The sequence below is a fragment of the Canis lupus genome, chromosome 1 (assembly GCF_011100685.1).
Source record: "Canis lupus familiaris isolate Mischka breed German Shepherd chromosome 1, alternate assembly UU_Cfam_GSD_1.0, whole genome shotgun sequence".
Classification (NCBI taxonomy): domain Eukaryota; kingdom Metazoa; phylum Chordata; class Mammalia; order Carnivora; family Canidae; genus Canis; species Canis lupus.
Window position 1 is genome coordinate 108,812,247 of NC_049222.1, and position 22,639 is coordinate 108,834,885.

The window sequence follows — 22,639 nt, forward strand, 5'->3', positions numbered from 1 at the left end:
CCGTCCTCCGGGAGGCAGCGGCGGCGCGGACGACGCCCGGGCCCCGCCCCTCGCACGGCCCCGCCCCCGCCCGCCAAAGTCTGCGCGCGAATTCCGTGGCGCGAATTGAGGACTGCAGTCGAGCGCCGAGCGGTTCTGGGTGTGACGCGCAGGACAGTGGCGCGCGGGGCCGGCGCGAGGCAGGTGTGGCCGCCGGCGCGGGACTGGGAGATCTGGGGGCGGCGCCCGTGTCGTACGCTCCGGGCCCACGGCTCCGCCGAGTCGGTCGGCTGCAGGGGAGCGGGCGTGGGGCGACGCTCAGGCAGCCGAGAGCGCGGCGAGAGGGAGAGTGCCGGCAGCAGGTCGCTGCGGGGGACGGGGGGCGTCCGCCGGCGGGAGAGGGCCAAGGGGAGGCTAGACGGGGGCCCGAGTCCGTAGGACCCGACAGGGTTTGAGGAGAGGCCTGGGGGCGGGGCCACCACGGGGGGCGTGGTCACGGAAGCCGGGGGGGGGGCTGGGGGAGAAAGACGTGGTGGGCGGGGCCACCGGGAAGGGGGGTTGGGGAGATGTGTGTTAGTGGGCGGGGCCAGGTGCTGGGAGGCGGGACCAGAGGAGAGGTTCAGAGTAGGGTCGGCTTTAGACGGTGTTGGGGAAGGATCCCGCTGGATCTCTGGTCAGAGAGAGGTCAGTGGTCTTGTCCAGGTCTAGGTCAAAGCCTTAGGAAAGGTCGGGACCTTTCTGTTTGAGAGTTCTGGCTTTGTGGGCCCCTCATGAGGGGGCGGAGCAGAGGTAGGGTTAGACACACAGCCGGGAGGCCGAGGCCTGGGGAGGGAGGGGGCCCTGGAGAGAGTAACCCAAAGGTCGAGGTTTATCGTTGCCCTAAAGGGTGGAGGGAGGGCCAGAGGAGCTTGGGGAGGCGAGAGAGAAGGTTATTGATGTCCTTAGGTGAGGGGAAGGCTGGTAAGGCAAGGCAGGGCGGGGTGCTCTTGGCTCAGAGAAGAGATGAGCATTTGGAAAGAGGGGGTTGGCATCTGAACGCAGAGGGGAATCACTGAGGAGAGACAGCAGGAAATGGGATTAAGGACACATCACTTCTTTGGCCTCCATCTCCTTGTCGTCCGATTAGGAGGTCTAATAGGTCTCTGACCTATTAGCTTGAGGGAGGCCTGAGGCAAAGGCCCGTGGAGTCTAAGTAAGACCTCCTAAATTTCATCTTACTTTAGAATTCGCTGGGAGCTTGCTGGGCCTGTAGATTCCCCCCTCTATTCCCAGAGTTTCTGATTCAGGAAGTCTGGGAGTGGGCTGGAATAATCCCAGGTGGTTCTTAGAACTGGCGCTCTGTGTTTCTGGTATCCACCATTGGCTGGCTGTGTGGCCTTGAAGGAATCACTTTCTTTCTCCTGTTTCAACTTCCTCTTTGTCTTTTGGGGGATGCTGAGCTGTTCTGAGCTTCAGAGGATGAGAGAGAGTAGCATGTTTAGGGGAATGGGTGTAAAATACTTTCCAAGGTGGAAGGTGGTGAGGGGAACAGACAGGTCAGGAAATGTGAACTTTTATTAACGAGAAGAAAAAGACTTGAGCCTTTTGGCTGGTCATCCTCAAACTGACTCTTTTATATCATGCTTCCTGTCACGTGGCCTGCAGTTTTGAAAGATCCTGCTTAAGAACCCTAAATTCTTTAGTAATGATGTTTTTGTTACTCCAAGCTTTTTAAAAAGATTTATTTATTTGAGAGGGAGGAGGGGCAGAGGGAAAGAGAGAGAGTCCCAAGCAGGCTCCATGCTCAGTGTGGAGCTGACATGGATCTCAATCTCACAATCCTGAGATCATGACCTGAGCTGAAACCCAACTCAAGTTGGATTGGGAGCTCAACTGACTTTGCCTGTTACCCAGATTTTTAAATAAAGACATGCAGATGGGCCAATGCATTCAGTACCTGGCACAATTTTGGATCCTGTGGCCATATCACTAAACAAAATGGACAAAATCCTTACCTTTCTGGAACTCAACATTTTAGCCCTGCACTGCTTAATAGAGTAGCAGCCAGCCACATATAGAGATTTAAACTCATTAGAAACAGATGAAAACCTCAGCTCCTCAGTAGCACTAGCTGCCTTCAAATGCTTGCACATATAGGTAGAGTGATCTTTTTGGACTCTGCAGGTATAAAATGTCCCTATCATGCAGCAAATTGTGTTAGAAGCACTACTCCAGAGAGTGGGACAAATTCTAATTTATAAGGTCCAGTTGTGCTAACTGCTGGGAAGGAAAGGAGTGAGGGGTTAGTACAGCAGGCTAGGGGTGGCGGTAGCCAGACCAGCGCTTGCTTGCTCACTGGTAGCAGTGGGATGCTGAGAGGCGGTTGACTGGGTGGTGTTTGGGAGGCAATGCCTGCTAGTGGGATTCATAAGTTTGGGGTGTGAGAAAAGAGGTGAATCAACAATGTAAGGGTTTTTTTTTTTTTTTTAAGATTTTATTTATTTGTTCATGAGAGACACAGAGAGAGAGGGAGAGAGGCAGAGACACAGGCTGAGGGAGAAGCAGGCTCCATGCTGGGAGCCTGACGTAGGACTCGATCCCAGGTCTCCAGGATCAGGCCCTAGGCTGAAGGCGGCGCTAAACCACTGAGCCACCCAGGCTGCCCCCCCCCTTTTTTTTTAAATAAAATTTACATATAGTGAGTTTATTCTTTTTGGTGTTTAAGTCTGTCGATGATGAAATGTGTAGAATTATGTAAAGATCACCACAATCAAGATACTGTACAAAAAGCAATTCTTGTGCTCCATTGTATAGGCAACCCCCCCTCAACCATTGGTCCTTCTCCCTCCCTGCAGTGTATCCCTACATTCCTTTTTATTGCCATGTGAGTGTAAACAAGTTTTATTTAGTACATCCTACAGTGGGATACAGTTCAGCAAACAAAAGCATATGATGTGCCATATTTTGTTCATCCATTTCCTGTGGAAGAACATTAGGATTGTTTTCGGTGAATGTAAATAGATCTGCTGCTGTAAACATTCAATTACAGGGTTTTGTGTGAACATAGGAGTTCTCTGGGTAAATAATTCGGAGTAGGGTTGCTGGGTCATATGGGAAGCATGTTTCCTTCACCATTTGAGAAGCTGCCAGGCTTCTCCAAAAGTGACTGTACCATGTTGAATTCCCACCAGAAATTCCCACTGTTCTACATCCTCATTAGCACTTGATATTGTCAGGTGTTCTGTTGTATTTTTAACGGTTAAATATGCATGTAGTAGACTCCAGGGTTTCTGACTTCAGGTTTTCTGACTGAAAAGCTACCAACGCAGAGATAGGAGAAGGAATGTGTGGGTATATGTCCCCTGGAGTTTGGTTTTGGGCCCATTGAATTGGAGAAGTTGGTTGGACATCTAGATGCCAGTGCAGAAAACCAGAATGTGCCCCTTGAATTTAGAGGCTAATAATAGCAGGAGTTAGATATTTTGGGGTTCTGATCATAGAGTACGTTGAAGCCCTCTGAGTCCATGTTAACAAGACAGAGAGGAGGCCTAAGGACTGGGCCTGGGGCACTGCAACAGAAAGCTATTTGCCATCTAACTTAGTCTTCTGTTGCTACTGTACCAAATTACCCCCTTTGCCACTTAAAAGTTCTGTGATTCTTTGTGTGTCTCGTCATTGGCGAGATGGGGATAAAAATTGAAAATATTTGATCGGGTTGTTGGGAGGTATTGGGTAACATGATTGTTTTACACTGGTTATCTCAACCACCCCAAGTTCTAAGGACCACCCACCACCCCTTCGATCCCAATACAGGGTGACTCCTGCCATTCTCAACCTCAAGAATAGGTAGCCGTTAAAGATACGGACTTCGGAGCCGGACTCTGATCCTGGCTTTCAACCCATTAGGCTGTGTGGCCTTGAGCAAATTACTTGATCTCTCTGCTCCTTTTGCTTCATTCATAAAATCAGGATAATAACGAATTGTAATAGATCTTGTATGAATTAATTCATATAAAGCACTTGGAAAATAAATAAAGCACTTGGAATGGTGCCCGGTCCCTAGTAAGCCCCCCAGTTAATAAAGTTGATTTTTTTCTTTTTAACAGAAAAAATATTAAGGGGAAAAAACTCAGGTTTTACATAGATACAGTTGAAATTTCAAAAGGATGGAGAATGTCTAAAGTTTGGGAGATAATTTTTGGAGAAGATGGGAGTGAACCAGGCACAGCCCCATGGCTCCAGAGCTCCCAGTCTGATTGGAAAGATGAGCTGTGATACAATCAGGAGAACAGAGGGTCAACATGATATGTGTGACAAGAGAAGTACCAGTTAGCCATCACAGGAGGTCAGGAGATGGAGAGTCTCTTATAGCAGGTGCCCCAGGGAGGCATCTGGACATTCATCCAGTTCTCAGAGTTGGGCATAGGAGGGACTGGCTGCTGGAAGGAGGGGAGGGCATTCCCCAGAGGGACCCTGGAGGAAGGGGATAGGAGGCGGATAATAAAATCTGAACAGTTATGTGGGGCCTTTATTTACTGGTGTTTTTTTTTTTTTTTTAACTGAATAGGTAATAAATATGCAGGATCTAAAATAAAATCAGGATAGAAGTATGCAGTGACAGGCCTGGTTCACATTTCTACTGCCAGTCACCTTGAGAGCCCCCCAGACGCTTCTATTGGCTTCTTGATTATCCTTCCAGAGTTTCTATTTGGCAAACAAAAGCAGGCCTAAAGAATAGATGTGTTCCTATTTTCTCCTGTCTTACGGAATCAGTAGCACATTACGTACACTGTTCTCTGTCCTTTTTATGTACTATCACTGTTTAAAATGTTACTGAAGGTACCTGGAACATCTTTCTATATTAGTACATGAGAGTGTCTTCATACTTTTTTTTTTTTTTACTTTTTATTTTGAAAAAATTGTATAGCCTTACGGGAAGTTGTAAAAATAGCTCATCTGTCTCCCTGTAATGGTGACATCTTATATAACCATAGTCCAGTATCAAAACCAGGAAGTTGGCGTTGGACAGTACCATGAACTAGACCACAGAGCTGGTTTGGCTGTGTGTGTGCACATGTATGCCTGTGCTCATGTGTGCACATATGTACAGTGTAAACCCTTGTAAGGATCGATGTAACCACCACCACAGTCAGAATATGGAACAGTCTGTTTCCACAGAGGCACTCACTGTGCTGCCCCTATATAGCTGCTCCCCACCCACCTTTTGTCCATAAGCTCTGACAACCCCTGATCTCTATCCTAGGTTTTGTCATTTGTTACGTAAATGGAATCATACAGTACATAACTTTCTGGAATCGATGTTCTCTGCGGGATGTTTTGCCCCTCGTTTCTGTTAACAATGTACCTTAGAAACTGCTCAGCAGCTGATTCATGTGCACCAGTGGGTATTATTTAATGGGCTGCCATGTTTCAGGGTCGTTTTAGGATATTATATAATCACCTAAAAACAGTTTTCTACTTATTTTTTTTTAAGACTTTTTTTTTTTTTTTTTTTAGCACGAGCAGGGAGGAGGGGCAGAGGGAAAGGAAGAAGCAGACTCCCCACCAAACAGACAGCCCAACATGGGATCGATCCCAGAACCCTGGGATCATGACCTGAGCTGAAGGCAGATGCTTAACTGACTGAGCCACCCAGGTGGCTCCATTTTTTGCTGATCTTGAAACTTAATTCCTCCCCCAAAACCCCTAACAAAACCAAAAAAAAAAAAAGAATCCAAACAAACAGAAACAAAAATAAACAACCAAATCTGTAGGTTTCAGTCTCCTTTATGTTAAATGAAAAGCAGCCTGGCTCCACACGATCAAGGAGGCATCTCATCTTGGTCTGACTTGGAACTTTTTCTTCACTAATAAATCTCACCAGCAGATCAGTTTGTCTATAAAAACAAGATTTTCTTATCAGTGGGGAAACTCATGTTTCTGATTTTGTGGGTTTTTTTTTTTTTTTCCTTAAAGAAGGAGGGTTACATGTTTTGGTCTCTGCACAACTGGCAGCCCCACCAAGGATCTGGATTTCTGTTTCAGGAACAGCTGGCTGGAGAAGAGAAGGAGGAGGGAGCATTCTGATCCATCATGCAGCGGAGTATCATGTAAGGATGCTCATCCTACACTCTGAGTTCTCTGCTTATCTTTCTATTCCTTCGCTTTTTCCTGGAAGAACACAGGTTAGCCTCCAAATTGGAGTTTCCCAGCGAGCAGGACAGAATATGAGATGTGGGATCTGGGGACGGGTAGCACGTTAACCAGAATTTTTTAGCTGCGGGGTTCAGAAACACCGACTCCGCAGCATCAGGGGTTTGCAGTCAGTGGTTTGGCCCCCCAGGGAACAGCTGGCAGTGTCCAGAGACATTTTTAGTTGTCATTCCTGGGGACAGAGAGGGGGTTTGTTTTGTATCTACTGGATAGGAGACGGCATGGTAGCTGTTTAACACCTATAGTGCACAGGACAGCCCCCCACAATGAAGAACGGTCTGGCCTGAAATATCCATGATGTCCAGGGGGGGAAACCCTGTTGTAATGCAAGCTGGCTTCAGGAAAATGAGACGGGGAATTGCGTGGCCTGTGTAGTTGAAGCCTTCCGAATTAATGGCCTCAGGCTTGGTTGGATTCAGTTGCCAGAACTCATTCACTGGAAATTGAGGGGATGTCCCAGTAGGAAACTGGTGAGGCTGCTCCTGGAAGAAGGGGATGGATTCTAGGTTGACCCAGACCTGGATACCATCACAGGCTGCATTTCTCTCACGTGAAGACGAGTCTGGGCATCGTGGGTCCAGGGTGGAGAGCACCTCTGACAGCTTTCTGCCTGTGGCTTGTCTTGGCTTAGCTTGATCAGTTGATTGCTGACCGTAAATTAGGAGTCAATTTTGGAATGGGTTTAGATGTACAGAAGAGTTGCTCAGGTGGTAGAGACCATTTCCACATACCTCTTTCCACAAAGGCACCCAGTTTCCACCGTTGACATCTTGTGGCCTGTTGGTCCCAAGTAAGGGACCAGCGTTGGTACATTATTGGTAACTACACTCCACCCTTTATTCCGATCTCATTGGTGTATCTACTAATGCCCTTCTCTATTCCAGGATCTGGTTCAGAGTATCATGTTGCATTTAGTTGTCATGCCTCCTCGGTTCCCTCTGGTGTCACTTCAGGTGACAGTTTCTCAGACTTTGTCATGATACATGCAGATGGTCCCTCAATTTGTCTGATGTTGTTCTCATAACTAGGCTGGGGTCATGGGCAGCGAAGTAAGGTAACCTCTTGTCACCTCATAGTTGGAGTAAACAATGTGCCTGGGACATCGCTGGTGATGCTGACTGTACTCACTTGGTCAGGAGAGTGTGGGCGAGGCCTCTCCACCATCACGTTTTCAATGTCCCTCCTCACTACTCACTTCTCTGGAAGCCAGCTATTCAGTCCAGCCAGTCCAGGTGGACAAAGGAGGCCTTGCTTTATTTATCTTTTCCAGAGCACTTCATACCTCCCAATGTCTTATATTTAGTTACTTAACATTTGCCTCTTAGGGAGTGTCAGCTCCTTGGGGGTGGGGACTTGGTGTGTTTATCTCCACCAAAAATGCTTAGTTGATTCTTTATGCTGTTATCATTCCCATTTTCCTCTCCTGTGTTCCTCCAGGTCATTTTTCTACCCCAAGAAGGAGGGCAAAGCGAAAAAGCCAGAGAAGGAGACCTCCAACAGCATCAGAGAGACAGAGCCACCCCCAAAGTACGTAACGGGGCTAGGTGAATTTGTTCCTTTGTAAGTCAGGGCTCTCTTGGCTGTGAGTGTTTCGGACCCAGCTCAGAACATCTGGGGGTTCTAAAGGGAATTTTTTGACTTCAGTAACTGGGAAGTCCAGAGGTGGGTTCCTGCTTCAGGCACAGCTGGATTCAGGGCCTCAGTGTTGTCCAAGCAGGTTGGTAAGTCCCAAGTTCCAGGAGTGAGACTGGGCAAGCAGTCAGGAGCAAGTCATATGCTTGACCATACCTCTTCCATCGTATTGGTGAGAACCCCTCACATAGCTGCAGGGAGGCTGAGAATGATAGTCTGTAGCTGAGAGCCCGTGGACCTAGCTAAATCTCAGGGGCTTGTATGACTAAAAAAGAGAGGATGTCCAAATGGATGTCAGAGGCCATTCTCTGCTCTCAGTTGGAACTCCCATCTGCTCCTTAGCATTGCTTGTCCATCACAGAGAAGGTGCGCATACAGGAGGCCTCCAGAAATGTGAATGCAGTGGATAGATGGATGATTAAAACTATATGCCAAGGAGGCGCCTAGAAAAAGCTCATGGAATGCTTGAAAGAAAAGGAAAGGAATGGAACATAAGTGAAGGAGCTGGAGCATTCGGGAAAGGATACCCTCTCTGCCTGCTGGAACACCCCCATTTTCCCACCTTCCAGGGTGGCACTGAAGGAGCGGAATGGAGAGGTGCCTGAAAGCGATTCTCCAGTGAAGAGGCCAGGGCGGAAGGTGGCCCGGGTCCTGGGCAGTGAAGGGGAGGAGGAGGACGAAGCCCTCACGCCATCCAAAGGCCAGGTAGGTCCCCACCAACCTATCTATTCATTATTTCTGGAAGAAGCCATAATTCCCATTAGCCTCTTGTAACCTGCTCAGGAGTGCTCATGCTCCAGGAGGTGGAGGAGTTTAGCACCTGTTCCCTGGAGCAAATGGACAGTCTGCTGTACACGGTTCCATCTCTGTCCTGTGCCCAGGGCAGGCTCCTTGCCTCGTGCTTCGGCCACCTCACCTATAACCTGCAGCTCTTGAGAGCACCTACTTCATGGGGTAGCTGTGAACAGGAAAGGACTCAGTTCATGTATGGGTCTAAGAATAACACATCGGGCAGCCCCTGTGGCGCAGCAGTTTAGCGCCACCTGCCCAGGGTGTGATCCTGGAGACCCAGGATTGAGTCCCACATCGGGCTTCCTGCATGGAGCCTGCTTCTCCCTCTGCCTGTGTCTCTGCCTCTCTCTCGCTCTCTCTGAATGAATAAATAAATAAATCTTTTAAAAAAAATAAGAATAACACATCATCCAAATTACAGGCTCAAAGATACATGCAGTTTCTCCTATTGTCAGAAGGCTTTCCATCTTTTCCAGAGACATTGGCTTCCTTCCTCTTTCCTTCCCTTGTTAAAAGTCACTGAATGGGCAGCCAATTGGTGACCTTAATTCCCTCTGCAGCCTTAATTGCCCTTTGCCACATACCTGAATATATTCACAGGTTCCAGGGACTGGGAGGGGCCACTTTAGGAGCTTGGACTTTGCACTGTCGCTGCTAGGGATCTTTGGAATGGTTGTGAGCAGGAGAGGGACAGGGGTAGCTTTGGGTCCCAGGCAGCCTTCACAACATCCTTGTGGGGCCTGTGTCTATCAGGATCCAAATAGAGAAAAACCACAAGAGTGATTTGAACAGAGAGAATTTAATACAAAGAATTATCAACTAGGTATGCAGTTTTCAACTGGGTCACTGCAGGGGTGAAAAGAGTAGGGAAAAAAAAAAAGAGAGAGTAGGGTGCAGCCACCATCCCTGGAGCTGTGGAGCTGATAGACCTTCAGATGCTGGCTCGTGGGGGCCAGGGTCTCTGAGCTTACAGGTGGTGCCCTGAGCACCTGGTCAGATCTGTGAAGCAGGGGCAATCACATCACATCACATCAATCACATCACAATTACACCCTGGGTAAGGGTGCTGGCATCCACGGGGCATCACATCACAGGCCCTGTGAGTGTTATTGGAAATGCAGTAAATTGAATCCAGCTGGAGTAGGCCTCTCTGGTGTCCTGTTAGGGCATTGCCTGACAGAGCCTTCTGTCGGAGTGGGAAAGGGGTTTTCGGAGTCCCAGCATCATGAGGGAGAGTAGACAGGGTAGCCTTGGAGCTGAGGGGCAATCACTTAATAAGTGGCAGAGGGCCTAGTAGGATGAGTTAGGGATTGAAACCCAGATACAAATAACGGGCTTACACAAGGTAGGAATTTCTCTCTCTAATGAGCGCGAAAAGTCCAGGATTAGTATGTCAGTTTCTCAGGCTGTTTCTGTACCATTGCTTTTATCCCTAAATGCCCTGGTCCAAGTGAATGTCCATATTCAGCCAGTGAGAAGAGCAAGACACTCACGGGAAGTGTACATCATTTTCCTTTATATTGCGCTGTGTAGTAGTGAGGCTCCTGGCCACACTTAGCTTCAGGGAATGCCAGGCAGTGTAGTTCTCAGGTTTCTGGGCACACCTAGCTACAGGGGAGGCTGAGATTTGTGATTTCTTTTTCTTTTTCTTTTTTTTCTTTTTAAGATTTTATTCATTCATGAGAGACACAGAGAGAGGCAGCGACATAAGCAGGGGGAGAAGCAGGCTCCCTGTGGGGAGCCCGATGGGGGATTTGATCCCAGAACCCCAGGATCATGATGTGAGCCACAGGCAGACGCTCAACCACTGAGCCACCCCGGAAATGTGGTTTTCAGTTGGGCCATTGTATGCCTAGCTAAAAATCAAAGGTTCTGTTACCTTAGAAAACAGAGAGTTGTTATTGTCATCCATGATAAAGGAGAGTCTGGCGCCATGAAACCCCACAGGAGGGTAAGGCCCAGGTAAGAGAGGAGAAGGCCTGAATGGACAGAGAATTCACTACCCCTAACTATTTGGAAAACAACAAGGAGGTGGCCACTTCTTCCTCCCCTCACTCTAAAATATCTCTTTTCTTGCTTTCCAGAAACCTGCCCCAGGCTCTCCACAAGTCTCCCCTCCCAGCCCTGTCACATATCCCGAGAGCAGCCCTTCCCTCTCCAGTACCTCTCCTGTGGACATCTCAGCAGGGATCCCAAAGCGGCGCACTGGTGAGGACACACAGGCCCCTGCCCTTTCCCTTACCTGTCTTTGTCCGCAGGAGGATTTGTGCACCAGGCGGCCATCCTTGTGACAGCTCTGATCTTAGCATTGTGGTTTAGAGCATGGCTTCACCATCTACTGGCTGTGTGACCTTGAGTAAATGACTTACCTTCTCGGAGCTTTGATTGCTTCATCTGTACAACAAAGACAACGATAATTACAGCATTTATCATACAGAGATTAAGAGCAAATAGGTGGAAAGTGCTTGGAACTCAGCCCAGCCCAGAGTGAGTGCTCAGGAAACACTGGTCATTGGAACTGTGGGTACATGCCTCAAGGAGACAGTGCAGCTTACTGTGGGAGCACAGTGAAGAGAGAGACTTGTAGAAGAGAGATTCACCCAGCCGAGCCCATGAAGGACAAGGAATAGTGAGCAGGGAAGAGGGTTAATGGCAGAAGGAAGTAGGCATTGAGAAGGCCCTTCAGGGCACCGATGATAATGTGCTGGTGTGTAGCTCACAGGGTTGGGACACCAAGCAGGGACACTGGAGATGGTCTGCAGAAAGCTGGCCTGAGGAATGGTACCTCTATCCCCTGGTAGATCAAGAAGGTTCTGTTTGGGGTGAGGAGGCACAAGTAAGAGACCTTCACATTATGTTGGGTGACAGAGATGGCAGATGGGGACCAAGGGACTGAATTTTCAGTGTTAACATCATTTTCATTAAATTTAAGAGTGAAAGCTGGTGCCAGATTGAGTTACGGAAGATTTTCAGGCACGTTAAGAATAACTTGAGTGTGTAACTCTTCTTCAACTGTAAATTCTGTGAAATCCAAACACAGATCCGCTATTTCTGATGAAAACGTAGCGCCCAGTTGTTGAGATTTAAAGTAGATCACACTTTGAAGACTCAAAGCCTGTGGAAAAAAGAATGTTTATTTTTTTTAATATTGAAAACACAACATGTTAGAGTTAGTATATTTGGATATATTGGGTTACATAAACTATTATTAAAATGAAGTTCATATGGATTGTTTTTCCTTTTTTGAATTAACTACTGGAAAGTTTAAGACCACGTATGTGGCTCACTATATATTTCCATCAAGCAGCCCTGGTGGTATAAGAGCTAGCACACCTGGGGGTGCCTGGCCGGCTCAGTTGGAAGAGTTTATAACTCTTGATCTCAGGGTCATGAGTTCGAGCCCCATTTTGGGTAGGGAAATGACTTAAAAATAAGATCTTGAAAAAAAACTCAGCACAGCTGAAATTAATAGATTGCATGTTAATTACACTTACATAAAAAATTTCAAAAATTCTTTAATTAAAAAAAAAAAAAAAAGAAAAGAAGCAGCAGTGGTAATAGGGCTCAGAACTATTGGAGCTCAGACCTGAGCCAAGACGGAGCGAGTAACCCCCAGCTGAGTCTTAGAAGATGAAGTAGTATTGACTGGGCTGAGGGGGAGCAGCCTTTCCTGCTGTAGCCATGAGTGCCCTGCAGAGCCTCAGTGGAGGAACAGCATGATACTTGGGATCGCATGCACTGGTGTGTTTCTGGAGGATCAAATGCAATTTGGGGAGCAGGGATAGTTTGAGGACAGTGTGCAGTGAGAGAGGAGAGTGGGGGTGGCTCCCGCAGGGCCCCTGGCATGGTAGGCCAGGACCCTGGGTTTTGTCCTGGGAGTGCTGGGGTGCCACAGGAGGACTGTGGGAGGTGGGGGTGTCATGAAATAGCTTTGTGGCCCAAGGCATGCTGGAAACTCAGGGCTGACCTTCAGATTGACCCTCAGGGTGGGCCAGGGAGGCATGGAATTCTTTTTAGAGGAAAGGACATCTGAACTGTTTCCTAGAGGACCACCGAATAGCAAGTGTGAGGGCCCAGAGGTCTGTTTGGGAACTGCAGGAGTTCCAGGTCATGGAGAATGAAGGATTATGTGGTGTGGCGTGGGAAGAGTTAGGTCAACTGGAGAGAGATGGGGGTAGCATGGCAGCAGATATCAGAAGGCTTGCTTCTGGAATGGGGGTGAGGAAATGTGGATGGCTTTGTGAGCAATTAGGGCATTGCCAGCCACAGCTGGTAGTAGATCCATCTGCAACCGTGCAAAGGAGCCACCAGGTCCAGGAGGCCAAGGAGAAGGTGACTAGAGATAATTAAAAGACAGATGCCTCTCAGTTCCTCACCATGCCTGAGCATCTTGCTTAGAGTCCTCTAGAAGCAATTTCTAAAGCTCTGAAACAATAGTTCAAGAAGTGAGGCATTTCTTTGGGGAGTGCAGAGAACACGGACAATGAGTGATTCAGGGAAGGAAGGAGACATAGCAGAAGATGGAGCAGTTCAGAGCGGCTCTGCGTTTATGTACCATTTCTCATCAATCATTAACAAGGGCCCTTCTTGGAGCCTGTTGCTTCCCTGATGTTTGGTGGCCCCCGGAAGAGCCACCCAGGATACACGCTGATGGCAAATCCTAGGGGTACAGATGTGGCCCCAAGGGCAGCTACTACAGTCAGCTCTGGGTACTGGGCCAAGCGCATCATAGCATCACCAGCTCTCGCAGATTGTTTCCATTCTGCACACGCAAGAGAGGGAGGCACAGAGAGATTCAGTAACCTCCTCAGGTTCACACAGCCAGGAAGCAGCAGAACTTGAAGGATGAGACCTCCTGGGGCGGAAGGGGAGGGTCCTGGAGCCTTCTCAGGGGCCCCCATTACCAATGGGCCTGAGCTCCCTGGACCGGGGGCAGGCGGTCCCACAAAGTCAGCCATACTGAGCCCTTTGCCTCCTCAGCTCGGAAGCAGCTTCCTAAGCGGACAATACAGGATGTCCTGGAAGAGCAGAGCAAGGATGAGGACAGAGAGGCCAAGAAGAAGAAGGAAGAAGAAGGTGAGGCACCAGGAGGAAGGAGGGAGGGAGTGCACAGTGCACGTGGCAGGGAATCTGGAAGGGTGGGGCCTCTCCCAGAGGCCAGACTGTTAGGATCCCCGATCTCCATGTCCCTGAATCTAGGTGTGGCCATACAGAACCCTGTACACCAACAGTTATTTGTTACGAGAGCATTTTGAAATGCATTTGTTTGGACCACTATAATTTAGTATTGATTCATAGGCAGTTTCCCATTTTTATTGTTTTTCTATCTGTTTTGATGGAAAATGTTTTCCTCTCCATGACTTCTTTTTCCTTAGAAATGTTATCGGAAGGCAGAGTTCCCCAGCCTATCACAGCATCCTTAGAAGGTCTTAGTAAATTGTTGCTGTCTCCCTCCCTCCCTCCCTGGGCCACCACCTTAGCAGTTCCATTTATTAAATAGTTATGTCCAGACAACTGTTGATGGTTCACGAACCTGGGTGTTTGAGAAAACAGTGCACATCCTTTGAAAGGAAAAGCGCTATTTTTTGTTTCATTTTGAAATACTCATGATTAGCCACTAGCTAGGATGTGTCCTGGCCTCTGCACGATTGCCCAAACATTGCAGTCCCTCGTTTCCCGTTCTCTGTTGGCTGGCGTTTGTGCAGTGCGGAGCTTTGTTTTGTTAAGATTTTATTTATTTATTCATGAGAGGCAGAGAGAGAGAGGCAGAGAGAGAAGCAGGCTCCATGCTGGGAGCTTGAGATGGGACTCGATCCCAGGTCTCCAGGATCACACCCTAGGCCTAAGGCGGCGCTAAACCACTGAGCTATCTGGGCTTCCGCAGTGCGGAGCTTTGTTTTTTTTTTTGTTGTTTTTTTTTTAAAGATTTTATTTATTTATTCATAGAGACACAGCTAGAGAGAGAGAGGCAGAGACACAGGCAGAGGGAGAAGCAGGCACCACGCAGGGAGCCCGATGCGGGACTCTATCCCGGGTCTCTAGAATCACGCCCTGGGCTGCAGGTGGTGCCAAACCACTGCGCCACTGGGGCTGCCCCAGTGCGGAGCTTTGATCGCAGCAACCAGTGAAAGCCTGGCTCTGCAGAAAGGTTAGCATCAGAAATTGTGAGGCCGGTGGTCTGAGGATACTGAAATCTGAAATACCTCGAGCTAGTAGTTCCTGTAGCATCCCTGGAACTGGGAACTATCGCACGGCACCTGTGGGAACCACTGCCAGGATCCGATCCATTGCTGCCTTTGCTACTGTCAGTGTTTGTTGAATAAAAGGTCCTCATTGGGCTCAACTTCCCGAGGGCATATGTGACTTTCTATCAGTGATGTTTAGTCCATTTGCAATCTTACTGTAAATGGTGCACTTTTTAGCCGGTATCTGCGTCTGGGGCCTTGGAAGGGCGAGTAGCTTCTTGAACCTAAGGCATGTTTTTCTCAGGGTCACTTCCGCAGTTTCATTATTTAATTACTCTAGAGGTGTGATTTTTTTTTTTTCCAGTTTAAAACATTTTTCATTTTTACCTCTATCAAGTTAATCATGTGCGTTTGGAACTCTTTCCAGTTGCACCTTGCAGTGAATAGTTCTAGAAGTTGATAAGAAGACACTGTCTGTCCATTTCCAGCTGCTCAGGCGAATGAACGTGGGGTTTGGATTCTGTTGGAGACCCCGCTGTGCTTGGGGCTGACCAGGAGCGGGCTCACACCTCTTGGCGCTTTATAGACATGCCTGATTGGCACAGGAGCAAATGAGAGCAGAATGTCTCAGGAGTTGAAATGTATCTGGGGGTCAGAGTGTTTTTTTTCTCCATCTGACTTTTCTGTCATCTAAAGCAGAGACCCCACCAGAAAGTCTGTCAGAGTCTGAAGTGACCCAAGAGAAGGAGGCAGAAGGGGAGGACCAACCTGTGACATCCCCTGAGCACCGAGAGACCTCCCGTGAGTTTCCAGTCCCCCTGCAGCCCCAGCTCTCTGGTTTGGCCTTCCGAGGCCAGTTAATTTTAAATAAGACTCAAGTGTGTTGTTTAAATGTGAATTCTGGGGGCTCCTGGGTGGCTCAGTCAGTTAAGTGTCTGCCTTCAGCTCAGATCATGATCTCATGGTCCTGGGATGGAGCCCCCAGTTGGGCTTCCTGCTCAGTGGAGAGTCTGCTTCTCCCTCTGCCCCTCCTCCTTCTTTGTCCTTCCTCATTCTCTCTCTTTCAAATAAATAAATGAAATCTTTTTCAAAAAGTGAATTCTAGGGGAATCAGAGGTTTTATTATCATCGTTGCTTTTATGGTTAAAATCCTCCCCTCACCCCTCCCCCGTGCACTTGGGAAAAGAAGAAAGAGCCAGTCATCCTCAAAATATTTGTATCTTTGAGAAATCACAGGCACTAAACGTTACTGAGGGTAGTTATGAAGTAAGGCAGCCCGGCTGAGCTGGGGGGTTTTGAGGTTATAGTTACCCTCACAAGCCCTGCAGCCAGGTGTCTGTGAAACTCTTGTATGAGAAACAGCACCAGGTGAGGGGACGTTTTGAGGATGCACATCGTATCTGATTTTCTGCAATTGCAGGAGATGTGGAAACATTTTCTTCTGATCCTGCTGAGATGTCTTTTTTTTGCTGCTGTCCATGAAGTCTCCGGGCTCAGACCAAACGCTAGAGAGAATTCTGTTAGTACTGACAAAAAAGCATCAGACCCAAGAGGCTCGTAAAGACAAGGGTCCGAACTGATGGCCTTTTCCATTTATGGCATCAGAACAACCTTGGGTGACAAATGAAGCCTCGGATTGAAAGTTGGCATCACCAACTGACATCTCTTGCTTTGGCAGCAGAGCCCCCGGTGGATAGCACGTTGGAGCCTGCGGTGTCTGGGAAGCAGGAGGCTCAGAACGAGGACTTGGCTAAGCCGCCCACCAGAGCCCCCAAGACGGTCAGCAGCTTCTTTGGTGAGTGTCTCCCACCCCTGAGCTGCCAGCGCGATCCAAGGGGGCAGGTGAGCCTTTCTCCAGAGCACGCCCCACCCCATGGAAGGTCTGACCCCTGACTCCTGGCCCCATGATTGGGTGGTGGGGGCTCTCAGGAGGAGGACATACAGGTTCCTGACTTCATTACCAGCCCCGCGGAAACCGGCAACCAAGAAAGAAGGGAAAGAAGAGGACCCTGGCACTCCAAGGCAGGAGGAGACCAAGGGGTGAGTCTGTATCAGCTGTCAAGTAGAGAGGACCGAGCATTAAGAGGAGGCATGCAGGAAGTCCAGATTCTCTTGATTGGATTCCTCTAACCATGAGACCAGTGATCACTAGAAATTTTCAACTTTAACCATCGGTGATTATGATTGATTATTCTAATGACGTGTTTTGGGGATTTTTTTTTCTTTAAGGTTGTGTTTTATTTATTCATGAGAGACACAGAGAGAGAGGCAGAGACACAGGCAGAGGGAGAAGCAGGCTCCCTGTGGGGAACCTGATGTGGGACTCCATCCCAGGACCCCAGGATCACGCTGCTACACGTCTTTCTTCACCCTCCCGACAACGCGGGGTGGTAGGGACTCTCGGTGGCTCCGTCGAACAGATGGGGACACCATGGTTCAGAGAGAGGAAGCTGCTTTCTCGGGGTGACAGCTGCTCAGGGATGTGAACTCAGATGAATCTGACTGCAGGGTCTGGGCTGCGGTGGTGGCTCCAGCAGGGTCAGTGTGAGGCATTTCTGGAGGCATTTTTGGTGGGGAGGTTTAGAATGCTGTCTCTGAAGCCATGCTGCTAACTAGCTGTGTGGCTGAGTGGGAGCTACTCAAGCACTTACCCGGGAAACAGGGTTAGAAGAGTCCCTAGCGTAGCTGATTGCTAACAGGTGAGTGCTGTGAACACAGTGCCTGGCACTTGAGACCTCTAGGGACCACACCCTTCTGCCATTCCTACTGGTTCCATCCAGAGAGAATAAGGTTGGGTGAGAGGCCCAAAGGGATCCCTTGCCTCTTAGAATGGCCCCAAAGGATTGCCTTGGTGGCTCAGTGGTTGAGCATCTGCGTTTGGCTCAGGTTGTGATCCCGGGGTCCTGGGATTGAGTCCCACATTGGGCTCCCCATAGGGAGCCTGCTTCTCCCTCTGCCTATGTCTCTGCCTCTCTCTGTGTGTCTCTACCTCAGGGCCTTTGCACTTGCTGTTCCCCCTGCCTGGAGTGTTCTTCTCTATGATACGCACTCTGCTCGCTCCTCATGTTATTCTGCCCAATGTCTCCTTCCCCATCCTTTCCTCAGAAGTAGCACCTTCCATCCTGCCTTCCCCAACTTGGTTTTATTTTGTTTTTGGAAATAGTTTTAAATATCAAAATGATTTGTTTCTGTGTTTTTTGGGTTTCCCCTCCCGACTTCCCAGCTAGAATGTGAGCTCTAGGCTCGCAGACTTAGTTTTCATTCATTTCTGTGCCCTCATGCCTAGAGCTTGGCTAGGCGCTCAGAAAACATTAATTGGAGGAACGGCTTCTCTTTGACTCAGGTGTCTAATCTCCCTGTTGCCTCTACAGACCCCTGGACCCTCCCAGCTACAATCCTGCCAAGAACAACTACCATCCCATTGATGATGCATGCTGGAAGCCAGGCCAGAAGTGAGGCTTCCCCCGCCCCCAACTACCCCTCCTCTATTCCCTGTCCTCGGGTGTGTCTCACCAGAGGCCTCCACTGGAGGAAGCCGTCAGATCTCTTATGTCCACATTCTGGGGACACAGTGTTGAAGGTGTGGGGACTCAGGTGGACCTACAGATAGATGGCATGGGCTGTACACACTGCCCCATGTCTCTCTTCCTTCCCCAGGGTCCCTTACCTGGCTGTGGCCCGGACATTTGAGAAGATTGAGGAAGTTTCTGCTCGGTAATTGGGCAGGCCCACCTGGGCAGGTGGGGGGTGGTGGGGTAGTGGCTTGTGCTCCTGCTCGGTCCCTTCCTGTCTGTTCTTTCCCCTTTGCCCTCCGGTCTGCATCCCCGGCCCCTGGGGTGGCTGCAGGGCCTCTTGGGTCCCAAGCTGCAGAGACCCACACCATGCTTCAGTCTCTCTATGGGTCAAAACGAACCAAGAGGGTGAGCCCAGATTCCTGGGGTGGGAAAACCGCCTTCTCCCGATAGCAGGAACTTAATCTCCCCTCAATGGTGAGAAGTGACCACAACCTCGCCAATTTTCTCATTCTTAGTGTAAGGATGTCTGGGTCAGGTTACAGCAAGAACCCCACTCCCAGTGAATGCTGGCCAGGCTGCTGGCACTCAGGGCTGCTGGGATCTGGCCTCCCCTCCTGCCTGGTCCCAGCAATCATCCCCTGTGTGTTTAGCCAGTGCTGGGGGGCGGGGGCACCCACTTCATTCTACCTCATCCCGCAGCCCGCCTGCAGCATCAGCATTGTTTCCAGAAGATCGCTCCCTGTGGGTTGAAGTAGGTCTCGGTCCTTTTTTAACTATTCGGTAGGATTCCTTCATTTTTGTCCATCACACATCGTTTTTTTTTAACCTCTCAGACGTGAAAGAAACCTCCTCTGGGGCATAAACCCCAAAATGTAATCCGGAGGACCCAGGAAGGGCCCAGAGTGCCAGGCCTATGGGCAGCAGCAGGAGGAGGGCTGGATTAGCCAAAGCCCAGCCCAGGGGTCAGTGGGTACAGACAGGTCTGGGAGTAGGCCCAGTTCTGCTGCTTTCCTGGCTGTGTGATTGTTGGCAGGCGGCCTGACCTCTCTGAGCTTTGATCTCGTCACTAGTAAAGTGAAGATCATCCGTCTCCAGCTTGCTCTGAGAGCTGTGGGAGAAAGAGTAGCATAGGCATTCAGTGTCCAGAGATGCTGTCAGAAATCACTGCATTCAGGAAAACCGCAGGCGACTGTCCAAACCCCAACCCACGGTTGGACAGTTCTCTAATTTTTTTTTTCTTTATTTGAAATAGTTTTAAACTTAGAGGAAAATTGCAGAAATAGCACAGCGAGTCCCCATGTGCCCTTGGCCAGCTGTCTCTAGTGTTAACATCTCCTGCCAGTGCAGGATAGTTGCCCTGACCAGGACGTTAACGTCAGTGCACGCTATTGAGTGACACATACAGACTTTGTGTGCGTTTTTGCTGGTTGCCCCCTCGGCGTTGTCTTTGCTGGGCCAGGGCCTGACCCAGACCCTGACCCCTACCCTTGGCACGGAGTCACCCTGTCTCTTCATCTCCTTCATCCTGATCGGTTTCTCTTAGTTGGCCTTTCTCACTGTGTGGCAGTTTTGAAGAGTCCCGTGATTTCATAGAAGGTCTCAGTTTAGGTTTGTCTGATACTTCCTCAAGAATTGTTTCAGGTGACGCGTCTCCTGTCAGGAGGGATGCTGTGTCACTGCGTCCCACTGGGGCCGGGGCGGGGAGGTGGTGGGGGACACCTGCCACTGCCATCGGACTCCTAGTTACATGGCTTCAGGGCATCTACCGGGCGCCTCTGCCATACATTTGCTGTCTTCCCCTTTGCAATTAGCAGGCGTCTCATGGGGCTCCACTCCAAGCCTGTGCAGGGATTGTATTCGTCTTCAAACTCATGCCACTGACTTTAGCATCCCCAGGAGTGTCCTCGGGCTGCCAGAACAAATATCCAGCCATAGGCTTGGTGACTAGAAACACAGAAATGCATCCTCTCACCTTTCAGGAGGCCAGAGGTCCGAAGTCAAGGGGTGGACAGGGCTAGTTCCTCCTGGAGCCTCTCGGGAAAACCTGACCTGTGCCTCCCCTGGCTGATGGTGGCTGCAGGCAGTCCTTGGCCTATGGCCACGTCATTCCAGTCTCTGCCTCCAGTTCCACGTGGTCTTTCTCTCTGGGTGTCTTTTTCTGTGTTTTATAAGGGTACTTTTACTAGATTGAGGGCCCACCCCACCCGGGATGGCCTCATCTTGCTCCTTACCTCAGTTACACCTGCTAAGACCCTCTTTCCAAATAAGGCCCCATTCTGAGGCTCCAGGCGACCTCAGTTTTGGGGGTATGCTGTTTGTCAGCCTGTCTGCCCCCGTGGTGCTTTGTGTTTCTCTCTCTCTCTCTCTCTCTCTCTCTCTCTCTCATGCCTCTTCCATGCCTTAATTGAGCTTCTTCTGTAAGAGAGACTTAGCTTCTCTTTCTAGTGAGGCCTTGACAGCAAACGCAGACGTTTGCACAGATCCTCTGAGCCACTCAGAATCGCAGAATCATGGTTTACTTTGTGAGCTAGCACAGCGTGGTGATGGGGAGTGTGGGCCCTTGAGCAGACGGCCTCTGCTCACGTCTCAGCCTGATTCTCACTGGTTGTGACCTTGGGCGAGTTATGTGATCTCTCTGGGCCTCAGTTGCTTCATCTGTAAAGTGAGAGTGATATCACTATCTATCTCCTGGGGGAGCCATGAGCGTTCAGGGAGAGGAAACACACAAAGCAGAGCGCTCAGATGCGGTACCCTCCCCTTCCCCCCACCACAGCATCTAGAACATGCTCCACGCGCAGCAGTTATTGTTCTGTGGATGGTCATCCGTAAGCGTGGAGCAGGCTCACTGTCCCACCAGCAGCCTGTGTTTGTGCTTACAGCTCAGGCCTCCACCTGGGCCTGGACTTGAGCTCCCCTTCTCCTTTCTCGAGACCCTTTCCACCTGCCCCCACCTTTGACCCCGGAAATGCCAGGAAGTCACACCCCTGTCCCCCCACCCCACCCCCAGGCTCCGGATGGTGGAGACGCTGAGCAACTTGCTGCGCTCTGTGGTGGCCCTGTCACCTCCGGACCTCCTTCCTATCCTCTACCTCAGCCTCAACCGTCTTGGGCCACCCCAGCAGGGTCTGGAACTTGGTGTCGGTGATGGTGTTCTCCTCAAGGCGGTGGCCCAGGCCACAGGTAAGCAGGGGGTGTGGTGGCAGCTCCTGCGTGAGGACACTCTGAGGGAGAAAGTACAGAGGTGGAGAGGATGTGAGAGATGGCAGAGGGGCACTGAAGGTGGGAGCATGGGTGCTGGTTCAGGTGAGGGAGGCCCTGTGCCTTGGGTGGGAGGAGGGGCTGGGGAGATAGGCGTGCAGAAGGAGCAGGTCCAGGGAGCTGGGACTGAGTGTCCGGGCCCAGAGAGGCCAAAGAGCCTGGAGGGCAAGGCGAGATGCGGGGAGACCACAAGTGGAGCCTCTGGGGCTTGGTGTTCATGGTGGGAGGCAGGGTGGGTCCTGGGCTGGGTGTAGACAGAGCTTGAGACAGACATGGCCCCATGCGTCCCCCTCACCACTGGTTCCCTCCACCCCAAGGGCGGCAGCTGGACTCTGTTAAGGCAGAGGCAGCTGAGAAGGGTGACGTGGGGCTGGTGGCCGAAAACAGCCGCAGTACCCAGAGGCTCATGCTGCCCCCACCTGCTCTCACCGCTGCCGGGGTCTTCGCCAAGTTCCGAGACATTGCCCGGCTTGCTGGCAGTGCCGTGAGTGGGGCACAATGGCACCCCTGCGCCCCAAACCCCCTGCCCTCCCTGCCCTTCCCCTTGGGGACCTGGAGCCATGCATGTAGCAAGGGGAACTTCTGATCTCACTCTTTGGGGTTGGGAGGCTTTAGGCCTGTTGGTGGGGTGCAGAGCTTTCCTTCTTCCTGCTTGCAGAATGGTGCAGGGGCATCTCCTCTTGAGATTCCAGCACCTGCTCTGCTGCTACCTCATGACAGGACACGGGACAGTAAATACTTGCTGGATAGGGGGAGGGAGGGAGGCAGGCTGCAGCTGGCGGAGAAGTGGGAATGGGCTGACAGCAGGGGCAGGCATTCCAGGGGGCCAGCCCGGAGGAGGTGTGCTCCCCTTCCTTCGCCCCAGGTACCAACTGCTTGACCCTCCCTTCAGTCCACAGCCAAGAAGATAGATGTCATCAAAGGCCTCTTCGTCGCCTGCCGCCACTCAGAAGCCCGATTCATTGCCAGGTAGGCGTGGGTCTGGGAGACTGGGAGAGGTGACGGGAGGGAGGGACGGATGGGCAGTGGGATTCCCGCTGGTGCCCTCAGCAGGGGGAATGGGAGTACTGGGTCCTTTTCCCAGGC

The 22,639-nt window shown here is 50.3% G+C and overlaps 1 protein-coding gene across 9 annotated transcripts in view; it reads left to right on the top strand.

Annotated features, from left to right (window-relative positions):
* The first annotated feature begins 29 nt into the window (after nucleotides 1-29).
* The window catches only part of LIG1 (DNA ligase 1), a 38,482-nt gene continuing 15,872 nt past the window's right edge, over nucleotides 30-22,639 (top strand). Inside the window, exons 1-14 of one of the 9 annotated variants that reach the window (XM_038528397.1) lie at nucleotides 30-183; nucleotides 6,004-6,068; nucleotides 7,609-7,698; nucleotides 8,373-8,508; nucleotides 10,680-10,803; nucleotides 13,576-13,671; nucleotides 15,477-15,581; nucleotides 16,459-16,575; nucleotides 16,745-16,820; nucleotides 18,152-18,232; nucleotides 18,438-18,494; nucleotides 21,303-21,475; nucleotides 21,871-22,037; nucleotides 22,446-22,522. In XM_038528397.1, the coding sequence (XP_038384325.1) occupies nucleotides 6,052-6,068; nucleotides 7,609-7,698; nucleotides 8,373-8,508; nucleotides 10,680-10,803; nucleotides 13,576-13,671; nucleotides 15,477-15,581; nucleotides 16,459-16,575; nucleotides 16,745-16,820; nucleotides 18,152-18,232; nucleotides 18,438-18,494; nucleotides 21,303-21,475; nucleotides 21,871-22,037; nucleotides 22,446-22,522 (1,316 nt within the window). In that variant the 5' untranslated portion in view covers nucleotides 30-183; nucleotides 6,004-6,051. Of the gene's footprint in view, nucleotides 184-281; nucleotides 342-571; nucleotides 664-6,003; nucleotides 6,069-7,608; nucleotides 7,699-8,372; nucleotides 8,509-10,679; nucleotides 10,804-13,575; nucleotides 13,672-15,476; nucleotides 15,582-16,458; nucleotides 16,576-16,744; nucleotides 16,821-18,151; nucleotides 18,233-18,437; nucleotides 18,495-21,302; nucleotides 21,476-21,870; nucleotides 22,038-22,445; nucleotides 22,523-22,639 lie in introns of those variants that run through there. The other 8 variants (XM_038528401.1, XM_038528402.1, XM_038528403.1 and 5 more) reach the window with 8 other exon arrangements.